The 23,904-nt window shown below is 43.3% G+C and overlaps 1 protein-coding gene across 1 annotated transcript in view; it reads left to right on the plus strand.

Annotated features, from left to right (window-relative positions):
• The window catches only part of LOC128327440 (uncharacterized), a 45,428-nt gene that overhangs the window by 14,610 nt on the left and 6,914 nt on the right, over positions 1-23,904 (plus strand). Inside the window, exons 7-14 of the mRNA XM_053256238.1 lie at positions 12,867-13,152; positions 13,355-13,506; positions 17,021-17,086; positions 18,042-18,327; positions 19,279-19,430; positions 20,340-20,456; positions 20,653-20,938; positions 23,053-23,207. Coding sequence (XP_053112213.1) covers positions 12,867-13,152; positions 13,355-13,506; positions 17,021-17,086; positions 18,042-18,327; positions 19,279-19,430; positions 20,340-20,456; positions 20,653-20,938; positions 23,053-23,207 — 1,500 coding nt within the window. The remainder of the gene's footprint in view (positions 1-12,866; positions 13,153-13,354; positions 13,507-17,020; positions 17,087-18,041; positions 18,328-19,278; positions 19,431-20,339; positions 20,457-20,652; positions 20,939-23,052; positions 23,208-23,904) is intronic.

Raw genomic sequence — 23,904 nt, forward strand, 5'->3', positions numbered from 1 at the left:
CCAAGGTGGCAAAGTCTCTAAGCCCATTGCTGTATAAGTAAAGTTCTGAATAATCTCCCTGGAACAATTACAGGAATAAACAAATAGCAAGGCAGAGATAAACATTAGGAAGGACATGTCTTGGTGCTTTAATTCAAGTAGCTGCCTACTGGAATCAAGAAAAGGCTTTCTCCTCCTTTCCTTTGGGTTGCTGCTGCTAGGAACAAAATGATGGGTATTTTTGAAATCCAAGAAAATAATTCCCTTTGAGAGCCCATGGTAGATAGATTACTGCTCACTCAATTCACCTTAAAATATCTGAATGGTACTAAAGAATCTGACCCACGTTTATTGTACAGATCTGTGCTCTGTGGGACTTTTTCCTTCCTGTCATCAGCTGGATTTCTCCAGCATCAGAGTCAGGATGGTTGAGTCCAGGAGTAAACAATCTGGCTCTGGATATAATGGATTCATTTTGCTACTCTGGACTTTGTTTCTTTCTTATCTGAGTGTCTGTTGCAAGGTCTTTACATTCTTCTGATAGTTATAGGTTTCTGACATTTATACTGTTAATCAGTTCCGGAAAATCGACCGAATAACTGGAGCTATTTTCTTCCACCAACCTGGCACATCGTATTGACTGCCTGTTAACGACCATGGATTGAACATTGTGGGATCTCATTAAAGATACGTTTTTCAGTGCGTTCTTTGGGTTTGGAGTCTTTAGTGATAATTTCTGTCACATTTACTAACTACTGAATTTGTATTTTCTACCATTTTATTCTAAAACTGGAAATGGACAAGAGTGTGTTGTTTTTTGTTTAGATTTGAAAGTGAGTTGAGAGAAGTTACACTTCCCATGGCATACATATTCGACTTGTGGCCCACTGTTATCTCTAGTGACAGGTTTTTGGAACAGTGCAACATTATTGGTTTGAACTGGATGTATCTCTCTCAAGAAGATGAATTTGATGAATCTAAAAAAAAGTTGTTATTTTTGTGTGGTTTTAGGTACCTTTCATATAAACATCTAGCCTTAATATACACATATCACATGAGGGTCATAAGCATAAGACTCTCTTATGAATTCTATGAATGTTATAATAATATCTACAGCAGCAAACACAGATTTAGGACCAGTTGTCACTTCACTACTGCAAAGCAGTAGGTGTGAGAGATGCAGTTTGCAGCTGAGAAGCAGCAGGAGGGAGGAGACTGCTGAACCCTGTCTCCAATGAGAATTTGTCCACTGCAACCCTCCCCCTAGCCCAGGAATAGGCAACCTTGGCACTCTAGCTGTTGTTGAACCTCAACTTCCGTCATCCCCAGCCACAGTAAATTGTGGAGTTGCAGGTCAGCAACAGCTAGAGTGCCAAGGTTGCCTGCTTCTGCCTTAGCCACTTTAACCTCAGCTGATGGCTGCAGCAGGTATGGGTTTGCTGCAAAAATTGGGCAAAGCAGCCAGGAGTGCAGCAGCTGGGGAAAGGTTAAGCTGTGTTTACATAGCAAATAGTCCCCCCTATCCTACCCTCTTTGCAGCAGAAAAGCAGAAACCAGACCTCCTTGACCTAAGTCTGCTGTCATGGATGTCGTTCTACCCTGAGGCTGTGGTGGTGAATTGATTACACACACACACACCAACACCAACCAACCCAACCCACTCACCAGTATTTCTCTACTTATGAGATCTTCCATGATCTTTCTCTATAATCCAAGGGAAAGTGGTGTGGTATGCAAGGGCAAGGCAGGGGAGTTGAATCAGGAATATTAACAATTTAATGAGACAGATATTATTTGCAGAGAGGCAAGTGCACCCTAATGGCACAGCAGGGAAGTAACCCGCCTAGAGAGCAGGAGGCTGTTTGTTTGAATCCCCGCGGGTGTATTTCCCAGAATATGGGAATTAAACAGTGAAGCTCTTCTCATAATCCATGAAAAGAGCTTCTGACAGGTCTGTAGGGAGAATGGGCTTAGTCTTAGCCTGCTCTCCCTGCAGATGATCAAGAGGCAGCCCTGGGCAGCCAGATCAGCCGCCCACATGACTGCCGGCTCCATCACGGAGCCAATGGGGGCTGCGGGGATCGGGGGCTGTGTGGCCCTCGGAAGTTCCAGGATGCCCCATGCAAGTGGGAAGGGCATCCTAGAGCAGTGTTTCTCAACCACCGGTCCGTAGCCTGGTGCCGGTCCGTGAGGGTACTGGTCCGTCACACATAGAAGGGCGGGGCCTGGGATCCAAGGAGCCTGGGCGAGCTCTCCGGAGCTCATTTCTAGGCAGGCAGCTCTTGTTGCTGGATAACGTTAATTTAGCTTCCTCAAATGAACATTATCCAGCAATGAAGGCTGCCTGGGAATGAGCCCCGAAGAGCTCCCAGTAGTGGCCCCTACCAGCCCAAAATTGTTTTGGGGACCTGGGGTTGGGGCGGGTGGTGGTGGTGGTGGTGACCCTTAGACTAACTGCTGATCTGGGAAAATGCACACGAAGAATGTGCCGGTCCATGACTCAAAAAATGTTGAGAAACTGGCTGCAGCCTCCTCGTCAGGGGGTCTACTCATGTGTCGCCATGCGCCATGGCAACACATGAGCAAAAAAATGAGGTTAATGGAGCACTTGCTCTGTTAACCTCATTTAAGGGGAGGGGGAATTAGGCAGGCTAGCTGCCTTGAGAGCACTGGGCTGGCCTGTGAGCCCGGTGGTTCCCACAAACACTGGAAAGCGCGCTAAGCTCCCTTAGCCCACTTTCCAGTGATCATGGGAATAGCCTCAATTTAAAATGAATTTCAGTTAAAAGTCTGAGAAAACAGGTGTGTCTTGAGGGTCTTCCTAAAAGCAAAGAGAGAAGGAGATACTCTTATTTCGACAGGGAGCCTATTCCAAAGCCCCGGAGCAGCCACAGAGAAGGCCTGGTCCCTAATTGCCACCAAACAAGTCAGTGGCTATCATAACTGGACCTCTTCAGATGATCCTAATAGGCAACAGGGTTCCTGACAGAGAAGGCACCCTCTTAAGTACCCTACACCCAAGCCATTAAGGGCTTAATAGGTAATAACTAGCACTCTGTATTTAGTTCAGAAACATATCAGCAGTCAGTGTAGTAATTTTTAAATTGGTGTTATATGGTCCCTTTGAGTTGTCCCAGAGACCAGTCTGGCTGCCTTTTCTGTACCAATTGTAATTTCCAGACTATGTACAAAGGCAGCTCCACGGAGAGTACATTACAGTAGTCAAGCCTGGAGGTTACCAGCATATGCACCACTTTTTAAAGGTAATTAACCTCCAGAAATGGGTGTAGCTGACATATCAGCCAAAGCTGATAAAAAGCCCTCCTGGCTACTGCCTCAACCTGAGAAACCAGAGGGAGTTTTGGATGCAGGAACACTCCCAAGCTATGTACCTGATGTTTCAGGGGGAGTGTTACTCCATCCAGAACAGGCAGATCTAAACCATCTCTCAGGTCCTAACCGCCACCCCTCCCCACACCGGTCTGTACCTCTGTTTATTTGGATTCAACTTCAGTTTGTTATCCCTCATCCAGCTCATTACTGCCTCCAAGCAGACATTTAGGGAAGTTATGCCATTTCCTGATGTGGTTGATATGGAGAAATAGATTTGGGTTTCATCAGCTTATTTATAACCCCAGAACCAAATCTCCTGATGATCTCTCCCAGCAGTTCTATGTAAATGTTAAAGAGCATTTGAGATAGTATGGAGCCTTGTGGAACTCCATACTTTCATTCTCGCTTTGCAGAGCAGCAGTCTCCAAGTGACACCATCTGGAATCTACCTGAGAGGCAGGAACAGAACCACTGTAAAACAGACTGCCACCCATTCCCACTTCCCTCAGGCAACCAAGAAGGATACCATGGCTGATGGTATAGAAAGCCACCAAGAAATCTAAAAAGATCAGGAGAGCCACATTCCTTCTGTCAATAGCCAATTGGAGATCATCCATCAGGCAGACCAAAGCAGTCTCAACCCCATAGCTTGCTTGGAACCCATTTTGAAAATGGGTCTAGATTGTGAGCCTTTTGGGCAAAGGGAGCCATCTTATTTACTTCCTTCCTTATTTATTTATTTCTATGTAAACTGCTTTGGGAACATTTGTTGAAAAGCGGTATATAAATATTCATTGTATTATTCCATGTTTGCACCAGATCATCAACAGAATCACTAGCAGAGTCAACTCTAAACCCTTCCAAGGCTTCTTGGAATCCTATCAGATCCAATAACCCCCATGGGCAGACCACTTGCCTCCAGTTGTTGGTAACCACTTCCTTAAAAACCAAGAATCACCAGGGCAGAGCCCAAGATTGCATTCTATCTCAGCTCTGGAATATAAGAAGCAAAACAAAAGTAATTACTAGAGTACCTCTGAGCATGTGAAGAGTGGTTTCCCTTCCCATTGCATCAATCACAGCCTGCCCGCCCACACCAGGCATAGGAGAAGTTAGGCATTGCAGGGCCATGTGCCATTTCCAGGAGCTTTCCCACACAGGACTTCCAGCTCTCGGAGTAGCCAATGAGCAAAGCCACTTCCAATTACATTCACAGCATTAGGGAAGCAGCCCCCCCCCCGCTCTCTGGCTTTCTTGATGTGCAGGTTCACATTGCCTGACTCTGTGTTTTCCTTCTAACCAATAGCACTGACTTCCCAGAGAAGATGGATACAATGCCTCCCCACCACCGCAACACACGTAGTTTCCCCCCATCACACTAGATTTTTTTTTTGGGGGGGAAACCTCTTTTTAAATCAGCAAAAACCTTAAGCAAGCAGACTAATAGTGTTCAAAAAAGTCAACTTGGGCATAAACAGAAGATTTGTAACTATAAATTTCAAACAGCTTCCTTCTTGAAAACTGGTTGTTCCACTCTTCGCATCTAGGCAAGGCAGTTCTATTTGCATTCCTAAAGAGTGCTTTCCTCTTATCATGTTAATGATTATGTGCAAACTCTAAGTCAGCTCCTCTCCCTTGCTCCTGTGTATTTAGAAAAACTTGGTAAAATATAGGATTTCTAAAACTCAGACATAGATCGGGATGAGTTGTAATTCAGAAGTGGAAGCCCGGTTTGTGTGTGGAGTGCTTCTGAAGATTTTTGAGTGTGAATGCACACACCCTTCTGGCTGAGAGTAGCAGTAACAGTCCTCTGTAGGAAAGCTCCAGGCAGACTTAGGCTCTGCTAGATTTCATTTTAGAAATTAATCACTGGCTTTGGAGCTCTCCCAGGGATCTGATAAGCTCCCAGCTGGTCTTTGTTGGACTGGCATGTGCCCCTGTTGTTATCATGGCAAATATAAGGCCTGTTTTCCCACTGACTCCCTTTCCTCACATACAACCACAATGTCTGAGAGAGAAAAATAGTTGGTGGGGAAGGGTTAAGTACACACACACACACACACACACACACACACACACACACACACACAGTGGTGGATTAACCTTTTTGCCGCCTTCAGAACAAAACAAAACAAAACAGAAAACTCCAGGGTGGGGGGAAGGAGTCCCCCCTTTTACTCTGATTTGGGGGGAAAGGCCACGGGGGCAGTATCTGTGGTGAGGGGGGCGACCAGGCGAGGGGAAAGTTCTCCCTTTTGCCCCTAAAGATTGCTGGTGGTGGGATGGGCTGCAGTGCTGGTGGCTGGCTAAAAGCTGCAGGGGGGTTGAGGAGGGGAGAGTCACAGTGCCACCCCTTTTTTTGCCTCTAAGCCTGCTGTGCAGGTGGCAGCAGCGAGTTCCAGCTCCTCCCTGCTGATTGAACAGCCGGGCTCTGCTACCTGTAGACTGCAGCCCGCGAAAGCCACTTGCTACTGCCACCGCCGCAGCTTTTTTCCAAATCAAAGGGGAACTTTCCCCTTGCCCCCACTTGCTGGAACTACCGCCACTGCTCCTCAAATTTTGCCGGCGTAGGCAGGCGCCTCCTCCACCTCTGCATTAACCTGTGCCTGCGCACACATACACGGCTGCTCCTCCAATCAGATTTGCAGCATCCCATTCATGCAAGCAAGCAGGTAAGAAAGCAAATAAAGCAAGCAAGCAAGTAATCAAGCAGAACCCTTGTTCACCTGCTGTGTGGTGTAATATCTAGTTTGGTGCCCAATGAGCTTCAAGGCTGAGTGGGAGGTCTGAACAAGCTACCTAGCTGAAATAGTTCTAAACATGCAGCAGGTGGGGGTGCAGGGGAGTAGCAAGGTGGGAGTGGGCCCAGAGACAAGATTTTAAAATGCCCCCCCTCACTGAAGCTCAGCTCATGAAGTAAAGAATACACACACACACACACACACACACACACACACACACACACACCTACCTATGTGCCACAATAGAACATCATCATAAATTATCTTTAAAAAGAAATTGTGGACGATGCAAATCATTTAATGGTACTAGAGAAAGACACATGCTGTTCTGGTAGCTCCAGGTCTTAACACTCACATCAATTTCGGAGGACGAATACAACTGAAGGAAGCCCGGGCAGGTGTGCAGCTGGGGGAGTCAGTCATGTGACTTGCCTCTGGGGGCCCCCCAAGGCAGTGGGGCCCCAGACAACTGTCTCCCCTTGCCCTATTGTACTTACGCCCCTGTGGGGGTGGATGGACATGACAAATGTCCCTGGGCCCTTCAGGAAGGAAGAATCCCCTGAACGGGTGACAGCTTGCTTTTTGCTCTCCCTCCTGCACCCCTCTGAAGATGAAGTGTAAGGGCAGGGCCCATCTTTCCTTTTTGCCATAACTTGGGCCTTTCCAACCTTGCTCCTGTACCTCTGATACTACCCAACATCACATAGCTTAAGGTAACAGCTGAAAACAAAATTCTACTGTGTGCCTGGCAAATCAGTTAATCTTCATTTAATCTGTCTAGCAACCAGAATTATATTAGATGGGCTGGATGCCCAGCAGAAACTTTCCAGGCAGAGGAAGATTTGAGGAACTAATCCTTCTAGCACTCAGCATGAAGGTACTTCAACAGAGGTGTAAAATGTCAAAGCCTGGTTTGATGCCCAAGAACAATGTTTCTAGGACAATTCTGTGGGTTGAATTTGTGTATGTGCTTCATGCAGGCAATAGGTTCTGCCAGATTGCTCCCAAGGCTAGCTCCTTTTTCAGATTAGAATTAATCTTTTAATCTTGAAAAATATTGTTGCAATTGAATCCCGTTTCTAAGCACCATTGCAAAACAAATTCAGCCTACATAGAAAGGATTCCAGAAATGGAAGGCCACGAAGTTTCAGCAGTTTGTAACTATTATTATTAATTACATTTATAAACTGCCCCATCCAAAGGCTCTGAGCAGTGTACAACACATTTAAAAAGACATAAAAACTCACACCATTTAAGACACAGTGCTAAAAACAACATAAAAACAATACAAAACAGTTAAAAACCATTTAAAATCAATTAAGATACTTTAAAAACAATTTAAAAACCTTGGAAGGCCAGGCCAAACAAGTAAGTTTTTAGGGCTCTCTTAAAGGCCAACAGCAAGCCTAAACTGCGGATATCTGCCGGGAGTGCATTCCATAGGCCAGGAGCAGATACAGAAAAAGCCCGGTTCCAAATTGCCACCAGATATACCAGTAGTAACTGGAGACGGACTTCTCCAAGATAAGCAAGATAACCCAATTTTTGTGCTTATTTTTGCAATAAGGCATATTGCATTCACAAGCTACCTTTTTTGGATGTATGCTATGGACCTTGTTATTGCAAAGGATTTTAATCAGACCAAGACCTCTCTATAATGCAAAGATAAAAGTTAAAACAAAAGAACTCGGTCTGTCATCTATAAACCATGGTGTAAAATGCTCACGATGACATTGTAAAATAAATTTACAAGGACACTCTGTTGCAGGGAAAATCCTCTGGAATCTTGCCCTCCTGTCTGATCCAGCCCCTTGCTTTCATCCTTCTATCTGAGTCGATAGAGAACCAAAGAGGACTGGACAAGCTTCCTGCTATAGACTTGCTGCCTGACTGAATTTAAGTCAAAATGCAACAAGGGTGCATGCTCAAACAAGCTTTTATTTATTTCATGATCATGAAAGGCAAAGTACAGGTCAGAAAAAGTCTGGCAAGTACTGTGCGCTGAAGCTGCTCAGTTGCCCAGTTTATATAGGTTTCAAGTAAGCAAGCATATCAGTAAAGCAATTAATACATGTCATTGGTAATTAAACAGATACATTCCAGTAGTACACTTAACGTCTTAGAAGATGAGTTACTACTTGACCTTTCTGATAACCTTACTCCCCATCGGTACCTGGTGACAGGGATGTTTCTTTTTGCTGAGTGAGGGATTTGGCTTAATGGACTAGTTGCTTACCTATGTTATCTATCTCCTGACGGGTTCTGGTATTTGTTATCTTTTAGCCGATGGACCTCCAATCTCACATTCTTGAGAGGGGCCCTGCATTCCTGGTCTGAACACTTCTCCTGACTGAACATTTTTATTTGTTTCAAGCTTAGTGGCTCTTTGTGCTGTTCAGCAACCCAAACTTTGAATCAAACTCTTATACACTTATTTGTAGGCCTGGACTAAACAATTCTAATTAAACAATTCCATATCACTCTGTCTTTGTATGTTGTTCGTAAATCCATGCCAAATAATGCATTGTCTGTGCCAACAGCCGGTCCAGCCCAAAGTTCTGGATAAGTTGATAAGTTGGAGATGCTATGTGCATATTGACTTTAAGTAATTCTTCCACCAAGAGCTCTTTATTATGCAAAGATAAAATACCAGACGTTACAAGTTAAAACAAAACAGCTGGTTCTGTCGTCTATAACCTGTGGTATAAAATAATAACATCTGATATTTTATCTTTGCATCTTGGTGGAAGAATTGCTTAGAGTCAATATGCGCATAGCATCATCAACTTATCAACTTATAATCAGATGTACAAAAATTTATTTTCTTTCTATACAGCTTTAAGCTTCCCATTTTGTTTTCTTCAGTGCTTGAAGAAAACTAATGTAGAGATAAAAGTAGATCATATGTGAATTCTATTTCATAGACGCAAATGATATATACAAGTTTTCAGCAGTTGGTTTGTGGTTTAAATGTTGTTGGTTTAAATGCATTTTAAACCAACAACATTTCACCACGACATCAGGGTCTGGGAGAAAACATATGTGAAAGCAACAAAAATATACTTAAGTGTGTTGGCTTCTGATCAGAATCACAGAGGTCCACAAGACTTTTTCTTGAGGAGGGGGGCAAAGCCTGCAACTTACCTGGTAGTTAGCCCCATTGAATTCAATGGGACTAGCTCAATCTGGGGGGAGGGAACTTCCCCCTTTTGCCCTCCTTCTGGACTCTTATGATAAAAAATTTGCTGGATCTGTCACAGGACATGGCTCTGTAGAAGTCTGGAGATGAAAGGGGAAGATTGTCTGATGGTGAGATAAAATATTTGTGAAAATGTTTTTGAAGAGAGAGAAAAATGAAGTAGTTTCTTTCCCTCTTATTCATTGCAGAATGCTTTTCTTGTCTCTTTCCTGACCTTTTCTCTCATTTCCCTCTGACTGTGCCCTTCAACAGTCTCTTTCCTCATTTTGTAATTGATATGGACAAATATTTGTTCTAACAGAAGAACTCAGAGGAAGACCTCATGTCCTTTTTGGGGAGCTGTTCTGATTGGAGGATATCTGAATCTGAGGCGTCCGTATGGGTGTGAAATGTTTATTAACCGTCTCAAACTTCTGCATCTGCTCTCAAGAGAACATTTCCTAAAATTTCTCTCTGGAGTCTTTATCTTTTTAAAAAACAAATCCTGAAAAAAAGGACACAATGCTTTTAAAAAGAACTCTTGCGAGCTTCAGATACTGTCTTTCTCTCCTATTTCTGGTCGCCCTGTCTACCTTGTCTGCAGATGAAAGTAAGTGTTATTGAGACAGTTGTTTATTATTCCTCAATTCTTTCTGTTTCTTACTCACCTATTATTCAGTGATTTTGTTGAGAAATATTCTTCTTCAGTACTTCATCAGGCTAAAGATAAATTCTCATTTTCAATGTACTATACAGTTTGTATGTAATCACTGTTTTCCCCCAGGCTCTTTCACACTTGGGCCTTAATAGTCAGCTAAATGGTTATGTTCTACTGAAAGCAGCGGAACTTACATTCATAATTAATAACTTGTTCCTTTGGTTTTGATGGGACTTATTGGGACTAACTTTAGCTTCATTGAAGCCATCATCATACTTTGTGATGCTGACATATTGGCTGACATCCAGATGAAGGTGTGTGATTCTCCTATTGAATCGACCTGAAAAACTTTTGTGAGCATGAGGGGCAACTTTCACTGAACTCCCCTTTCCCCTGCAGCCCACTGTAACTCCCCAAAATATGTCCCTGAGGGCCCTGGAACCCTCAGGGACATAATTGTTGGGCTGTAGAGGGAAGGGGGGATCAGTGAAAAATTGCACATGCAAACCCTTTCTTTTTTGGCACATGTAGTGTTAGTCTGGATGTCAGGCACTGACAAGCTGCATATGACATCTGGACAGTATAGTTGTACTTTTGTCGTTATTTTACTCTGGGAGGTTTCCTGCCATTAATTATAATACTGAAACTACTGACAAGGTATTGTGGGATGTTACTAGCTCAGATTATTCTGCCTAGCTCTCAGAAGCCTCTCTTTTTAAAGCTGCATCTCCAGGCTTGGAGATTGCACTTTTGCTATGCTCAGGAGCTGCACCACAATTTTAGCTCCCAGTTTATGTTATACATGGGGACAAGTCGCTTAGTTGGCAGTGGACCAGTCGCCCCTAGATTTGGGCTGCAAGTAATACAAATTGCAAAGGGGATTAGCTTCAAACACCCTCTCCCTATGTGGGGGCCCAGCTAAGCATACTCCAGAACTAGCTACTGCGTGTAATATCTGGCATCCGAGGTCATTTTGGACTTAGGATGAACTCTAAAACTCCCCTCATCCTCTCACAAGAGAGATAACACCTGATGCTAATGAAGCAATTAGGCCAGGAAGGGAAGGCAGATAAGACAAGTTCAGCAGCAGACTCCCTCACAATAGGGATGAGTCAGTGACATAACTTTGAAAATATGCCCATCAAAACATTTGATAGAATTATTGGGAGAGTCAGTCCCAACACAGGATATTCTTTGATGCATCTGCACACTCTGATTTTCATTACAATCAGCCTTGCATACAATATGAGAATCACACACCTTCCCAGTCAGGAAGGACGATCAGACACAATGCATTCCAAAAAAGCCTGTCTGGACTCTTCTATTCAGCAAAGTATGACAAAAGAAATATGCCTCCAAGGCACATTTTGGGATCTAAGTATCCCTAACTTCATGACCCAGTATGCTCTCTCTGACCTTCCTCTGGAGACTACTGCAACAAGAACTTCAGCAGACCACCTTGGTGTGCCACTCTCCATTGAGGCACCTGAAATCACTACCTGCCTGGCCAATTTGCTGCCCTCATGCCGAGGCTCAGCTCATTGTGCCTGGTTTTAGATTGTTCCCCTGCTGATCTTTCCAGCTGGCCTCATGCTGGAACTCTCCGCATGAGGAATCACACTAACTCCTTCAACTCTCCTGCTCCCCACTTCGCCTCCCTCAATGGATGCTAATCTCCAGCTGCCCAAGTCGGATCTTCATGAGGATAGGTGATATAGCCTCTTGCCTGGCTCCTTCAGGGCTGAATCTATCCCTTTCTCTTATTTCTGAAATCTTACCACCCCACCCCACCATCTTAAAATAACATTATCTAGCCTGCCTGGGAATTTACACATAATTTGGAACTTCAAACAAAAATGTGCCTTACAATAGTCTGTTTTTAAACAGATTTGTATTGTTTTTACGTTAGGACCACCTAGTAACTTAGTCTTACTACTTTTATTATTTTTCTTTCAATAAACTCCTTTTGTTAATTAAAACCTCTCTCCCAAGCTGGTTTTCTTGAGTTCAGATGCTTGGAACTCTCTCCCCTGCTTGGAACTCTCTCCCCTTTTGAGCTAAATTCCCCACATTCTCCCAAACTGAGGGTTTTGACCAATCATCTCCAAGGCAGTTCCATCAGCAGAGTATAGAAGACATTCATTCATGAAGAACATTCCCACTCATGAAGCCTCCCCTATCTGTCTGTGGGGGGACGGAGAGTGGCGAGCATAGCCGAAGTCTTCCTAATCACACCGGCCAATTTTCTGAAGACATAGGAGATATTTGTGAGAGTTGACTATGCTTGGATACCTCTCTTAAGAAAACTACTGTCTTAGTTGTTCAAATGAGGAGCTGGAATTCCAAATGAGGAGCTGGAATTCCTTACTCTTCAAATCACTGCCCTGCTAATATTTTTTCCGCAGACTTCAGTGGGCATATTTACTTCAGACAACTGTTTACTAGGAAAATATCTGTTCCACATAGATCATAGAAATATCAGTTTCTCATCAATGATTGCATTGACAGAATACACCTTTTTGGTGGAACAAGATCACTGCATGCCATCAATGTACATGTTATAAGAGGAGTGCACTGCCTTGTTAAGAATTCATTCAAATAATGGCCCACATGATGCAAAAGACAACACTGCCATCCCCGATTGGCTGACACTGCTGAGCACCTGGAAGCCAACCTTGGCACTATTGTACTGTAAGAGTGTAGTTGTGCAGTGACTTAAAACAGCATGCCTGCACTTGTGCAGTGCTACTTTCTTTGGAAACAATGTAAGTTCTGCTACGCAAGTGCAGGTGTGCTGTTTAACTAGTTGCACAACTATGCTCTTCTGCAACACCACTACGGCTGGCTTCCATGTGTGCAGCGATGCCTGCTGATCAGGAGCACAAGCATTGCCTTGTGCATCACGTGGGTCAATGCTCCTGCCGTGTAAACAGATGTTACTGTTCAGCTATAATAAGAGAGAAATCCTTTCTTGCAGTCCCCAATGTGGCTATCACTGGAGAAGCTTTACAATCCAGCACCTACAACCAACTAGCAGGCCCTGGGAATGCCATTGATGGGTTGACATCAGGTGAATTTACACAAGGATCGTGCACCCACACAGACTATGAAAGTAACCCTTGGTGGATAGTAGATCTGAAGGCACAGTATCGTGTATTCCGTGTAAGCATCAGCAATCGGAAGGACTGTTGTGGGAATCGGTTAAATGGGGCTGAAATCCGCATCGGGAACTCTGCCGAGAACGGGGGCATCACAAATCCCAGGTACTATCTTGTTCTGATGGTTTCTAAGGATTAGGGAGCAAGGAAGAAAATTCAATAGAAAGAATCCAGATAGATCCCTGAGAGCTTGAGTTCTAAAAACAGAGAAATGTTTTGCTCCATATTTCATATTCTTCATGCAGTTTCACTTGCTATTAATGATGCTACCTACCTACCTACCTACCTGAATTGGTTTCTTTTCAAGATGTGCCATAATCATCTCCTTGGACCCTGGAGAAACAAGGAGTTTTTATTGTGAAGATTCACAAGGACAGTTTGTAACTGTTAACCAACCAAATGGAGGAATTCTCACACTTTGTGAAGTCCAAGTGTTTGGTCTGAAAGTTGATTCCACTAGTAAGTATAGATGTTTCCCAATTGGCTTCCATTTTGGTGCACCCTAAAAAAACTGAAATACAGGAGAGACACAGGTCATATGTGCTTTAAATTGCTTTAATGGTCATTCTCTTCTTAATGTATATTCTTCAAAGGGGAACAAGACAGGGATGTTCCACTATCGCCACTACTCTTTATCTTAATGACTGAGCCATTAGCAATAGCTGTCAGAAATAGTGGGGGATTAAAGTCAAAGCAGAAATGTTTCAGATCAGTCAGTATGCAGACCACTTTGTATTAACTTTACTATAGCCACATGGTAAAGTTACAGCCACATGGTAAATTTACACCACTCAGAGACACAGGTTTTGAGCGGTATATAAATATGTTAAAAATGAATGAATAAATAAATTATTTCTAAAACACATTGAGAAACTTTAATAATTTGGTCAGATACCAAGATACAAAATCAAATTTAAATTAATCTGAGTGAACAGGTTTAAACATAGAGAACAGAGTCAAAGATAAACTTGTTCCTCTAATCAGGTGCTTGGGTATTTGGTTCATACCAAAGTTAGACAATTTAAAACCATATGATGATAATGAGAAATTCTTAAATCATATTAAACTAGACTTACATAGGATAACTTAGAAATGTGCAGCACAATCTCTGTATATTTACTCAGAAGGAAGTTCCACTGTGTTCAATGTGGCTTACTCCCAGGTGAGTGTACCTAGGATTGTGATCTTAGTATAACAACAACAAAACAACAACAACAATAAGTAAAAAAAAGAAAGCAGTAAAAAAAGAAAGCAGTACATCACCTAAATGGAAGATTAGATTAGAAAATAAAATCTCCAGGCTCAGATCAGATGCTAGTAAATTGAAAGATATGAAAGACAAGAAGCTGAAGAATGAAAACACCAAACAGCATCTGATTCAAAAATACCACCTAGATTCAAAGAAAATTAGAGAAGTCCTGGGAATAATAAAGCAGCAAATAACAGCAGTGTCAAAGAAGATTAGCAGGTATGAAGCCAGAATCACACAACACAGGCAGAATCTCCAATTCCAGTCGAATCAGAGACGTTTCTACCAAAGCATAGAAGGAGAAACTGCAAGAAACGTAGAAACACCAAATAAAGAAGAAACAGTGCAATTCTGGGGGAAATTATGGGACAATCCAATAGATTATAATAAAAAAGCAGGATGGATGAAAGAGGTTGAAAAATGTAACCAAAAAATGCAAGACCTAATAATAACACCAGAATGAATAAGTGAAAGAGCAAAGAAAATTAAAAACTGGACTGCGCCTGGCGATGATGAACTGCATGGCTTTTAGCTTAAACACCTAACAAGCCTTCATAAACAACTATCAAAACAGTTCAATCACATTTTGCAAGGAGGTGATATTGAACAATGGCTAACAACTGAGAAAACTCATCTCATAATGAAAGACCCAGCAAAAGGTGCAGTTCCAAGTAATTATAGACCGATAACCTGTCTGCCAACTATGTTGAAATTATTAACTGGAATAATAGCAGATGAAGTGATGCAACACTTATTAACTAACAAACAGCTTCCAGTTGAACAGAAAGGAAATTGCCCAAACACCAGAGGCACAAAAGACCAGCTGCTGACTGACAAAATGATTTTAGAAAACTGCAAGAGAAGAAAAACAAATCTAAGTGTTGCATGGACTGACTACAAGAAAGCCTTCGATTCATTGCCTCACACATGGATACTAAAATGTTTAGAAACAACTGGTGTCAGCAAAAACATTCAGATATTTATTTAAAAAGCAATGAGCATGTGGAGTACACAGTTAACAATCAATGGCGAGACACTTGGACAGGTTAGCATTAGAAGAGGCATTTTCCAAGGGGACTCACTATCCCCTCTGTTGTTTGTAATTGCCATGACCCCACTTTCACAAATACTAAACAAAACAGGCCTCGGATACCAAACATCTAAAACATCCAGTAAAATCAACCATCTGCTGTACATAGACGATCTGATGTTGTATGGAAAGTCCCAGTCAGAAATCGAATCACTGCTAAACACTGTCCGTATATTCAGTAGCGATATAGCAATGGAGTTTGGACTAGACAAGTGTGCTGCATTAATAATGAAAAGAGGAAAAATAACAAAAACAGAAGGAATAGAACTGCCCAATGGAAGCAAGATCAAGAACCTGGAAGAGAAAGAACATTACAAATACTTGGGCATTCTCCAGGCTGATAACATTGCACACGCTGAAGTTAAAAGAAAAATTGGAAGTGAATACATCAGGAGAGTTAGAAAGATCCTCCAAGTCCAAACTCAATGGCGGGAACACCATACAAGCCATAAACACCTGGGCTATACCTGTTATCAGATACACTGCAGGAATAATAGACTGGACCCAGGCAGAGCTAGAGATGCTAGATCGTAAGACCAGGAAAATCATGACCATCAATCATGCTCTGCACCCCCGCAGTGATGTAGATAGGCTATACCTCCCTCGCGGCTCAGGTGGAAGAGGAATGCTGCAAGTCCATCAAACAGTAGCGGAGGAGAAAAGAGGCCTTGAAGAATATATCAGGGACAGTGAAGAAGATGCACTTCAAATGGTCAATAACGAGAAACTATTCAACACCAATGAAAAAAAGCAGGCCTACAAGAAAGAACAAGTCAAGAACCAAGCAGAAAAATGGAAAAACAAGCCCCTACATGGTCAATATTTGCACAATATAACTGGAAAATCAGACATCACCAAGACCTTGCAATGGCTTAAGAACGGCAACTTGAAGAAAGAAACAGAGGGTTTAATACTGGCTGCACAAGAGCAGGCACTAAGAACAAATGCAATAAGAGCCAAAGTCGAAAAATCCACAACAAACAGCAAGTGCCGCCTTTGTAAAGAAGCAGATGAAACCGTGGACCACCTGATCAGCTGTTGTAAAAAGATCGCACAGACTGACTACAAACAAAGGCATGACAAGGTAGCAGGGATGATACACTGGAACATCTGCAAAAAATACAAGCTACCTGTAGCCAAAAATTGGTGGGACCATAAAATCGAAAAAGTGGTAGAAAATGAAGATGCAAAAATATTATGGGACTTCTGATTACAATTCAGCCACTCCAGGTCCTTGGGAAGGACTCGATGTCTGGATAAAACATACCTGTCAATAACACCTGTCTGACAGTGTAAACAACAACAACAACAATAATAATACTATACCATGTCAACAAAAACAATATCAAAGCAGTTTATGTAGGGCTGATCCAGACAATCATCTGCTTGCACACATGATGGGGAAAGTGATGTGCTGAGAGCACGCCCACCTGCCCTGCCCTGCCCTGCCACCACAGCAGGACTTTCCAACATGCTGTCAGGACATCCTTTAATTGCATGAGGGGCAATTCATCTGAATTGTTTTGGAACACGTCTTGTTTAAGAGATGACCTTACTGATGCCAGATGATTTGTGTCTCCTACTGAAGGAGTCTTAACTAAGTCTTTTATTTCATTGTATAACTTCCACGCCAGGTGCTGAGCCTGACCAGAGCAAACTGCCATGGGAACCAGAAGGTGAAGAACAAGTCCCGATGTCTGGTACTTAGAACACTATTTGCTATTGGTCTTGAGGGGGCATCTTGTTTTTTGACTGAATTAATGTAGTTGTCACTTTGGGCACATTCCAGCCAGAGGTTAGCACTTTAAGTCCCATGGGGTTCAATGTCAGAGATTTAAGCACGTGTTTAAGTCTCCTGTTGAAAATCCATGGGGCTTAAATGTGCCTAACTATGTACTTTCAGCTTATATTAAGTTGGATTCTAAGAAGCATGAATGGAAGGAAGCTCACCACAGGCTGAATTTCAGAATTCAAGGCATGTGCTCTGCCTCCCTCCGAGTGATAGCTCCTTCCCTTTTTTGAAGAGCAACATCAGAAGCAGGGAGGTAGCAAGGTTGGAGTGGGCCCAGAGACAAGATTTTAAAATGGGCCCCCCCTCACTGAAGCTCAGCTCATGAAGTAAAGAAATCTTAAATGAGGCTGAACAGTGGTAACAAAAAGCATAGTAAAATTTACACACACACACACACACACACACACACACACACACACACACACACCCTATGTGCCACAATAGAACATCATCCTAAATTATTTTTTAAAACGTTTTGTAAATTGTGGATGTTGCAAGTCATTTAATGGTACTAGAGAAAGACATGCTGTTCTGGTAGCTCCAGGTCTTAACACTCACATCAGTTTCAGAGGACAAATACAACTGAAGGAAGCCCGGGCGGGTGCGCAGCTGGGGGAGTCAGTCATGTGACTTGCCTCTGGGGGCCCCCCAAGGCAGTGGGCCCCCAGACAACTGTCTCCCCTTGCCCTATTGTAGTTACGTCCCTGATCAGAAAGGTGCCACTAGTGCATCTACAGCAAGAATAGCACTTTATAGTATTTTTTCAAATGATTTTTGCAAACCCACTTTGTAAGTTCTCCTTACTATGTGAATATGCTTTGTTGATTTTTAAAAGGACAGACCCTTGTCATTCTTTTGTATAGTCTCTAATGTGGCCCTTAAAGGAAAGGCATTCCAGTCCAGCACCTACAATATATTTGGAGTCCCTGAACATGCCATTGATGGGTCTACATCTGCTAACTATCTGCGTGGGCACTGCACCCACACAGAGCTGGACATTAATCCATGGTGGACACTGGATTTGATGGCAGAGTTCCATGTGTGGAGAGTAAACATCACCAATCGAGGAGATTGCTGTGCGGAACGGATAAATGGGGCTGAAATCCTAATTGGGAACTCACCGGAAAAAGGGGGAATCAAGAATCCAAGGTATTGTAATCATGTGATATTTCCAAGGGGTTAAAACCATTTTTAAAACCAGCAAAAACGTTAAAGAAGCAGACTAATATGGCTCAAAAAGGTTCACTTGAGCATACACAGAGGTTTTGTAAGTAAATCTTTCAAAGAGCAAACTAGCTTGCTGTCTGAAAACTGGTTTTTCCACTCTTTGCATCTGGGTTAGAAGGCAAAGCTTGACTTGCTCTTATCATGTTAATGTGAAGACTCTACATCAGCACCTTGCTGCAGCCGCACTCCAGTTTATCCAGAAAACTCGCTAAAATACAGGATTTTAAAAACCCGGACATAAATTAGGATGAGCTTAAATTTGAAAGGGAAAGACTGAATTCTGTGTAAAATGCTCCCAAAGCTCTCGCATGGACTTTGGGGTAAATCTGGCTGATGTGCAAAAGCATTTTTATATCCCGCTCTTCCTCCAAGGAGCCCAGAGCGGTGTACTACATACTTGAGTTTCTCCTGCACAACAACCCTGTGAAGTAGGTTAGGCTGAGGGAGAAGTGACTGGCCCAGAGTCACCCAGCTAGTTTCATGGCTGAATGGGGATTTGAACTCGGGTCTCCCCGGTCCTAGTCCAGCACTCTAACCACTACACCACGCTGGCTCACAGTAAAAGCACAGTGTGAAAAAGTAGCAGGTGTACCTGATTGGCCACTGTGTGAAACAGGATACTGGACTAGATGGGCCCTTGGCCTGATCCAGCAGGGCTCTTCTTATTTACTTATGTACAGGGCAGAAAGGAAATGGCAGGGAAACAGCAAGATTGTACCAATATAGTCAACCATCCTTTCATTGTATGAATATATAAACCAGAGGAATTTGCTGGTCTACATTTCCAAGGGAGAACCACTTCCAGCCAACCATTCAGTCAGTGTGGTTTCCAGTTAATACTAAATAAAGAACATGGATTGCTTTCCATTCAAGGTGTGCTACAATCAGCTCACTGGGCCCAGGGGAAACAGGCACTTTTGACTGCGGAGGAATCCAAGGACAGTATGTCACTGTTACCATCCCAGGCATACGGTATCTCTCCATGTGTCAAGTCCAAGTGTTTGGTGTGAGGGCAAATTCCTCAGGTAAGTAAAGAGCTTTCCCAGTTGTCCTGCATTCCGGTGTGCAAAATAAGCTTTGCCTGGAATTCCTTGCTAGGCATTCGTATAGGCATCTTGAATAATACAAATGGTTGCCTGTGCTGAAAGAGCACACTGTGTCCTGTAATTTTTATTCCAAGCAAGAAAGAAGAGACTAATGGTGCCACTGCCCTGCTTTTCTAATGCTCATGGAGTAGTGGAAAGTGGACCCATGAGTTAGCAATGCACACAGAAAGTCAAAGGTATATCTACAGGAGAGGAGGGTGAATACATATATGAAAAATGATATATACATATTTGTAGTAGTAGTAGTAGGTAGTAGTAGTAGTAGTAGTAGTAGTAGTAGTAGTGTTTAGGAAGAGCAAATATGTATACAGCAGCATCCAGTGACAGTTTCATAATTTGAGAACTATGAAACTGGCCACCATGAGAAGCAAACAGACAAAGGTGCCTGCTCCTCCATGATTCCTGCCCACCCAGTTTGTATCTGCCTTTGCCTAGAGTTGCCACTTTTTTTTCTTGGCAGGACTCCAGTGCTTTTAATCAACGCTGCATGAGAGATGAAGCAAGGGAGAAGCTGTGCTTCTCCCTGTCGTAGTCATCTCACCGCTGTGAAACTCAGGAGCCCTGCCAGAAATAAGATTGGCAGCTCTTCTCTGGAGGAGGCCCAGAGGCAGATTGGAGACTCAGTCTGGAATATCCAGGTCTCCATCATTCCCTTCCCGATGCTTGTATTCATGGACATTGTGGAGGGACACTACAGAATGTCAAGTTCCATGCTATTCTGCTTTGTTTTGTTTTGTTAGATTTGGCTAAGGCTTGGGTATTTTTCTTTACACAGGAAGCCTCACAATGACATTTAAAGATATATATTTTACTTTTTGGATTGCCTAGGACTCTGGGACATAGCTAACAGGACAGAGACGTCTGCAATTGAGCAATGGATAAAACCGCTGAAGCCTTACAGACTGCCATGGGAAGACACGAAAGGGGAAGAAGCCTACTCATCTGGTAAAGTGACCCGTATAGCGTAGTGCTTCTAAGAGAATGACTGGATATAGATATAGATATAGATTATACCAGCGGCTCCTATGTAACTTCACTAAAACAGTAACACAGGGCCAAGCTATGCATTTGACATATGTATTTATGTATTTGTGTATTTATTCAATTTCTGTTCTCTCTCCCCCCCCGCCATTTCTTATAGTTTACAATGCAGCCCATAATGGAAAGGCATTCCAGTCCAGTACCTATAACAAACTAGGAGCCGCTGAGAATGCCAATGATGGCTCTAAATCCAGCAACTATTTGCGTGGACACTGCACACACACTCAGTTAGAAGTTAATCCCTGGTGGATGGTGGACCTCAGGACTAGGTTCCGAGTACTCAGTGTAGTTGTCACCAACCGAGGAGACTGTTGTGGGGACCGGATAGAAGGTGCCGAAATCCGGATCGGGGACTCAGAAGTTGATGGAGGGATCAGAAATCCCAGGTATTGTTACTACCGCTCTTTGCACTTAAAGGACAAGAGCGCAGATGGAGAATGGGATGGAAAGTGTACAGACAGATCACTAACACTTTGGTTCATAACATACACTGATCCCACATTTCAACCAGAAGCAAGTCTCTAAGGTGGCTAATGATGGGCAGCACCCAGACGAGCATAGAGCTTGCATAGTAGGGATGTCCAGAACATTCCAAGTTGGAATGTTCTGAGCTTGGGACGGGCTGCTTTGAGTGTTCTGAGCTCAGAACAGAACACCCCGAAAAAGGCGATCCTGTGCCGAGCTCGGAACGGAACAAGCCTGTTCCATTCGAAACATTCTGAGTGTTCTGGCTTTTAAAAAAGAAACTTTTTTAAAAAAAAGATAGTGAGGCTGGTGCTGGGGATGGCGGGGTGGAGAGAGGTACCTTTAACATTAAACTAATGGAAGCTCTTATAGGTTCCTACCTGCTTTAACATTAAATTCATCAAAGCTTTCTCTTACTAGCAATAATGCTGAAGCATTGTAAGGCGCTGCTGCCGAACTCTGGCTGGCATCACGTGTGGCAGTGGCATGTCTCTGACCGGACCTCACATGACCTGGCCGCCACTGCGTGAGATGCCGGCCGGAGTGCTGTGGCTGCGACTTGCAGTGCCAGTGCTACTGCTGGCAAGAGAGAGCTTCGATTAATCTAATGTTAAAGCAGGTACCCCTAAGCGCTTCCATTAATGTAATATTAAAAGTACCTGTCACTGCCCCCCTCCGCCCCAGCGCTGCCTTCACTGTCTTAAATATTTGTTTAAAGCCGGAACACTCGGAACATTCCACACTGGGTCACTCCCGGTGTTTCAGTTGGAACACTCGGGCTGCTTTGCGTTCCATCCCGAGTGTTCTGAGCTCGGAACAGAACGCAAAACCCGTTCTGTGCACACCTCCCTTGCATAGTGCTGTTGCATCAACACAAGGAGATAGTGAATGGTTGTTGCACAAAGCAAATAACCTCTGGTCCAGACTAGTTCTTACACTAGTAGAAGTTGTTGCCCTCCCTCCAGTGCAGGGCTTCTCAACCTGCGGCACTCCAGAGGTTGCTGAACTACTACACCCATCCTTCCCAGCGACAATTTATTGTGGCTGGGGATTATGGCAGCTGTAACTCAGCAACACCTGGCGGACTACAGATTGAGAACCCCTACTCCAGTGCAAGATGGGGCACAAGCTAATTGTTGCACAATGATAGCACCACCTCTCAACCACACAGTGCACAATCTCATACATGTCCTACCTAGAGAATAGGGCAGTTCACACAATCAAGTAGGCGGAGAAGCCTCCTATTGTAATTTGGGAACCAGGCACCCTCCTGAATTTCAGTTGTTGTTAAGTAAAAGCAAGGCCAGAGGTGGGGAGTCTGATTGTCAGTCAAGCCCCAGGTGGGTAGGTCAGTTTCCTCAACTAACATGTTTAGAAGCAGGGGACAAAATCTGGGCAGGGGGTGCTCATCTTACCCAGCTGCAGCTCCCGAATTAGAGCAGGAGACTTCTCCTCCCCTAATGTTGATCATGTAGTATCTTTCACTAGTAGTATGAAAGTCATGTCTGTAGCATCTACCATATCTTTCACTAGTGACTAATGCAACATTGCAAGGTACTGCAAAATGCTAAGAGTCTTGCATTTTGGACGGTATACAAATATGCTAGCTAGCTAGAAAAGTAAAATAAAGAATCATGTATGGATGCTGCTTGTTATGGTTAATAATTCATTACAGTAGTTAGAATTAACAATCAACAGCCAATACGACAGTGGGAACAAACAAAGCAGATGAGCAATCAAATCAAATGCCACCAACGGCTTGAACAAACTATGTAGGCACCTAAGGAAAGAAGCTGGGAGGGGCATTCCAAATTCAGGGTGCCACCAAGAAGAGGCCCTGCTCTCCATGGTCTTCGCTCTGATGGCAGGAGCATATTGACCAGAGCCTCAGTAGATGATCTTAATATGGGAGTAGGTGGACCTTACGGAAATTAACCAACTTTATATTTGTTTTTCAGGCGTGTTGAACTTTTGTTGATGATGTTCTTTAAATCACTAGTTAACACTAACAAATGCAAACTGATTTCCTTTCAAGATGTGCTATAATCACCTCACTGAGTTCTGGGGAAACACGCAAATTTGAGTGTGAAGGAATGCTTGGACAGTATGTGACCATTACCATCCCAGGCGGAGAACGATACCTCTCACTGTGTGAAGTTGAAGTGTATGGACTGCGGGAAATGCCCCCTGGTATGCATCAAGGTCTCTCAGCTGAATTCTAAGCTGGTGCATAGTTATCCTGTGGTGCAGAAACTCAGTTGCATGAATACCTTCTTCTTATATCTGAAATTAGAAGCATTCAATAGTTATCCAGCCTAGAATATACCTATCTTTATATGACATTTATTTAAGCGAGAACAGGAGTTCAGTCATATAACTAACATATAACTTTTCTGCTGCTCTCAAAATAATGTGTGGTTTTCTTGGTAAGTTGTGCATTCCTAATGAGGCAGTGATGCTCACTGGAAGTGAGGTTCATCCCTGTGGAAGGGGAGAGTGTGGTTTTTGTGCAGAGATGAAACATCGTCGTGGTGAACTCACCAAGGTCCACTGGATGCCAAATTGCAACTTGGACTCTGATGAAAAGTCCAAGTTGCAGTCCGGTGTCTAAATACAATCTGGGAGGTGGGATCCTGGGCTGAGTTTAGCATGTGGCATTTGACTTCACATGACCACCTTGCCATGGACTAGAGTGAATATGATCAGTCTTATTCTTGCAGCAGTTAAGCATTGAAAGTCAAACTATGCTTTACTTTAAGCTAGGGCTGCACAACTTCTACCCTCTTGCAGATGTCGGACTACCATCATCCCTGACTCCTGGCCACTGTGGCTGGGGATGATGGGAGTTGTAGTCCAACAAGAGTCCAAAGTTGTGCAGTCCTGCTTT

This window comes from Hemicordylus capensis, chromosome 5 (genome assembly GCF_027244095.1).
Source record: "Hemicordylus capensis ecotype Gifberg chromosome 5, rHemCap1.1.pri, whole genome shotgun sequence".
Lineage (NCBI taxonomy): Eukaryota > Metazoa > Chordata > Lepidosauria > Squamata > Cordylidae > Hemicordylus > Hemicordylus capensis.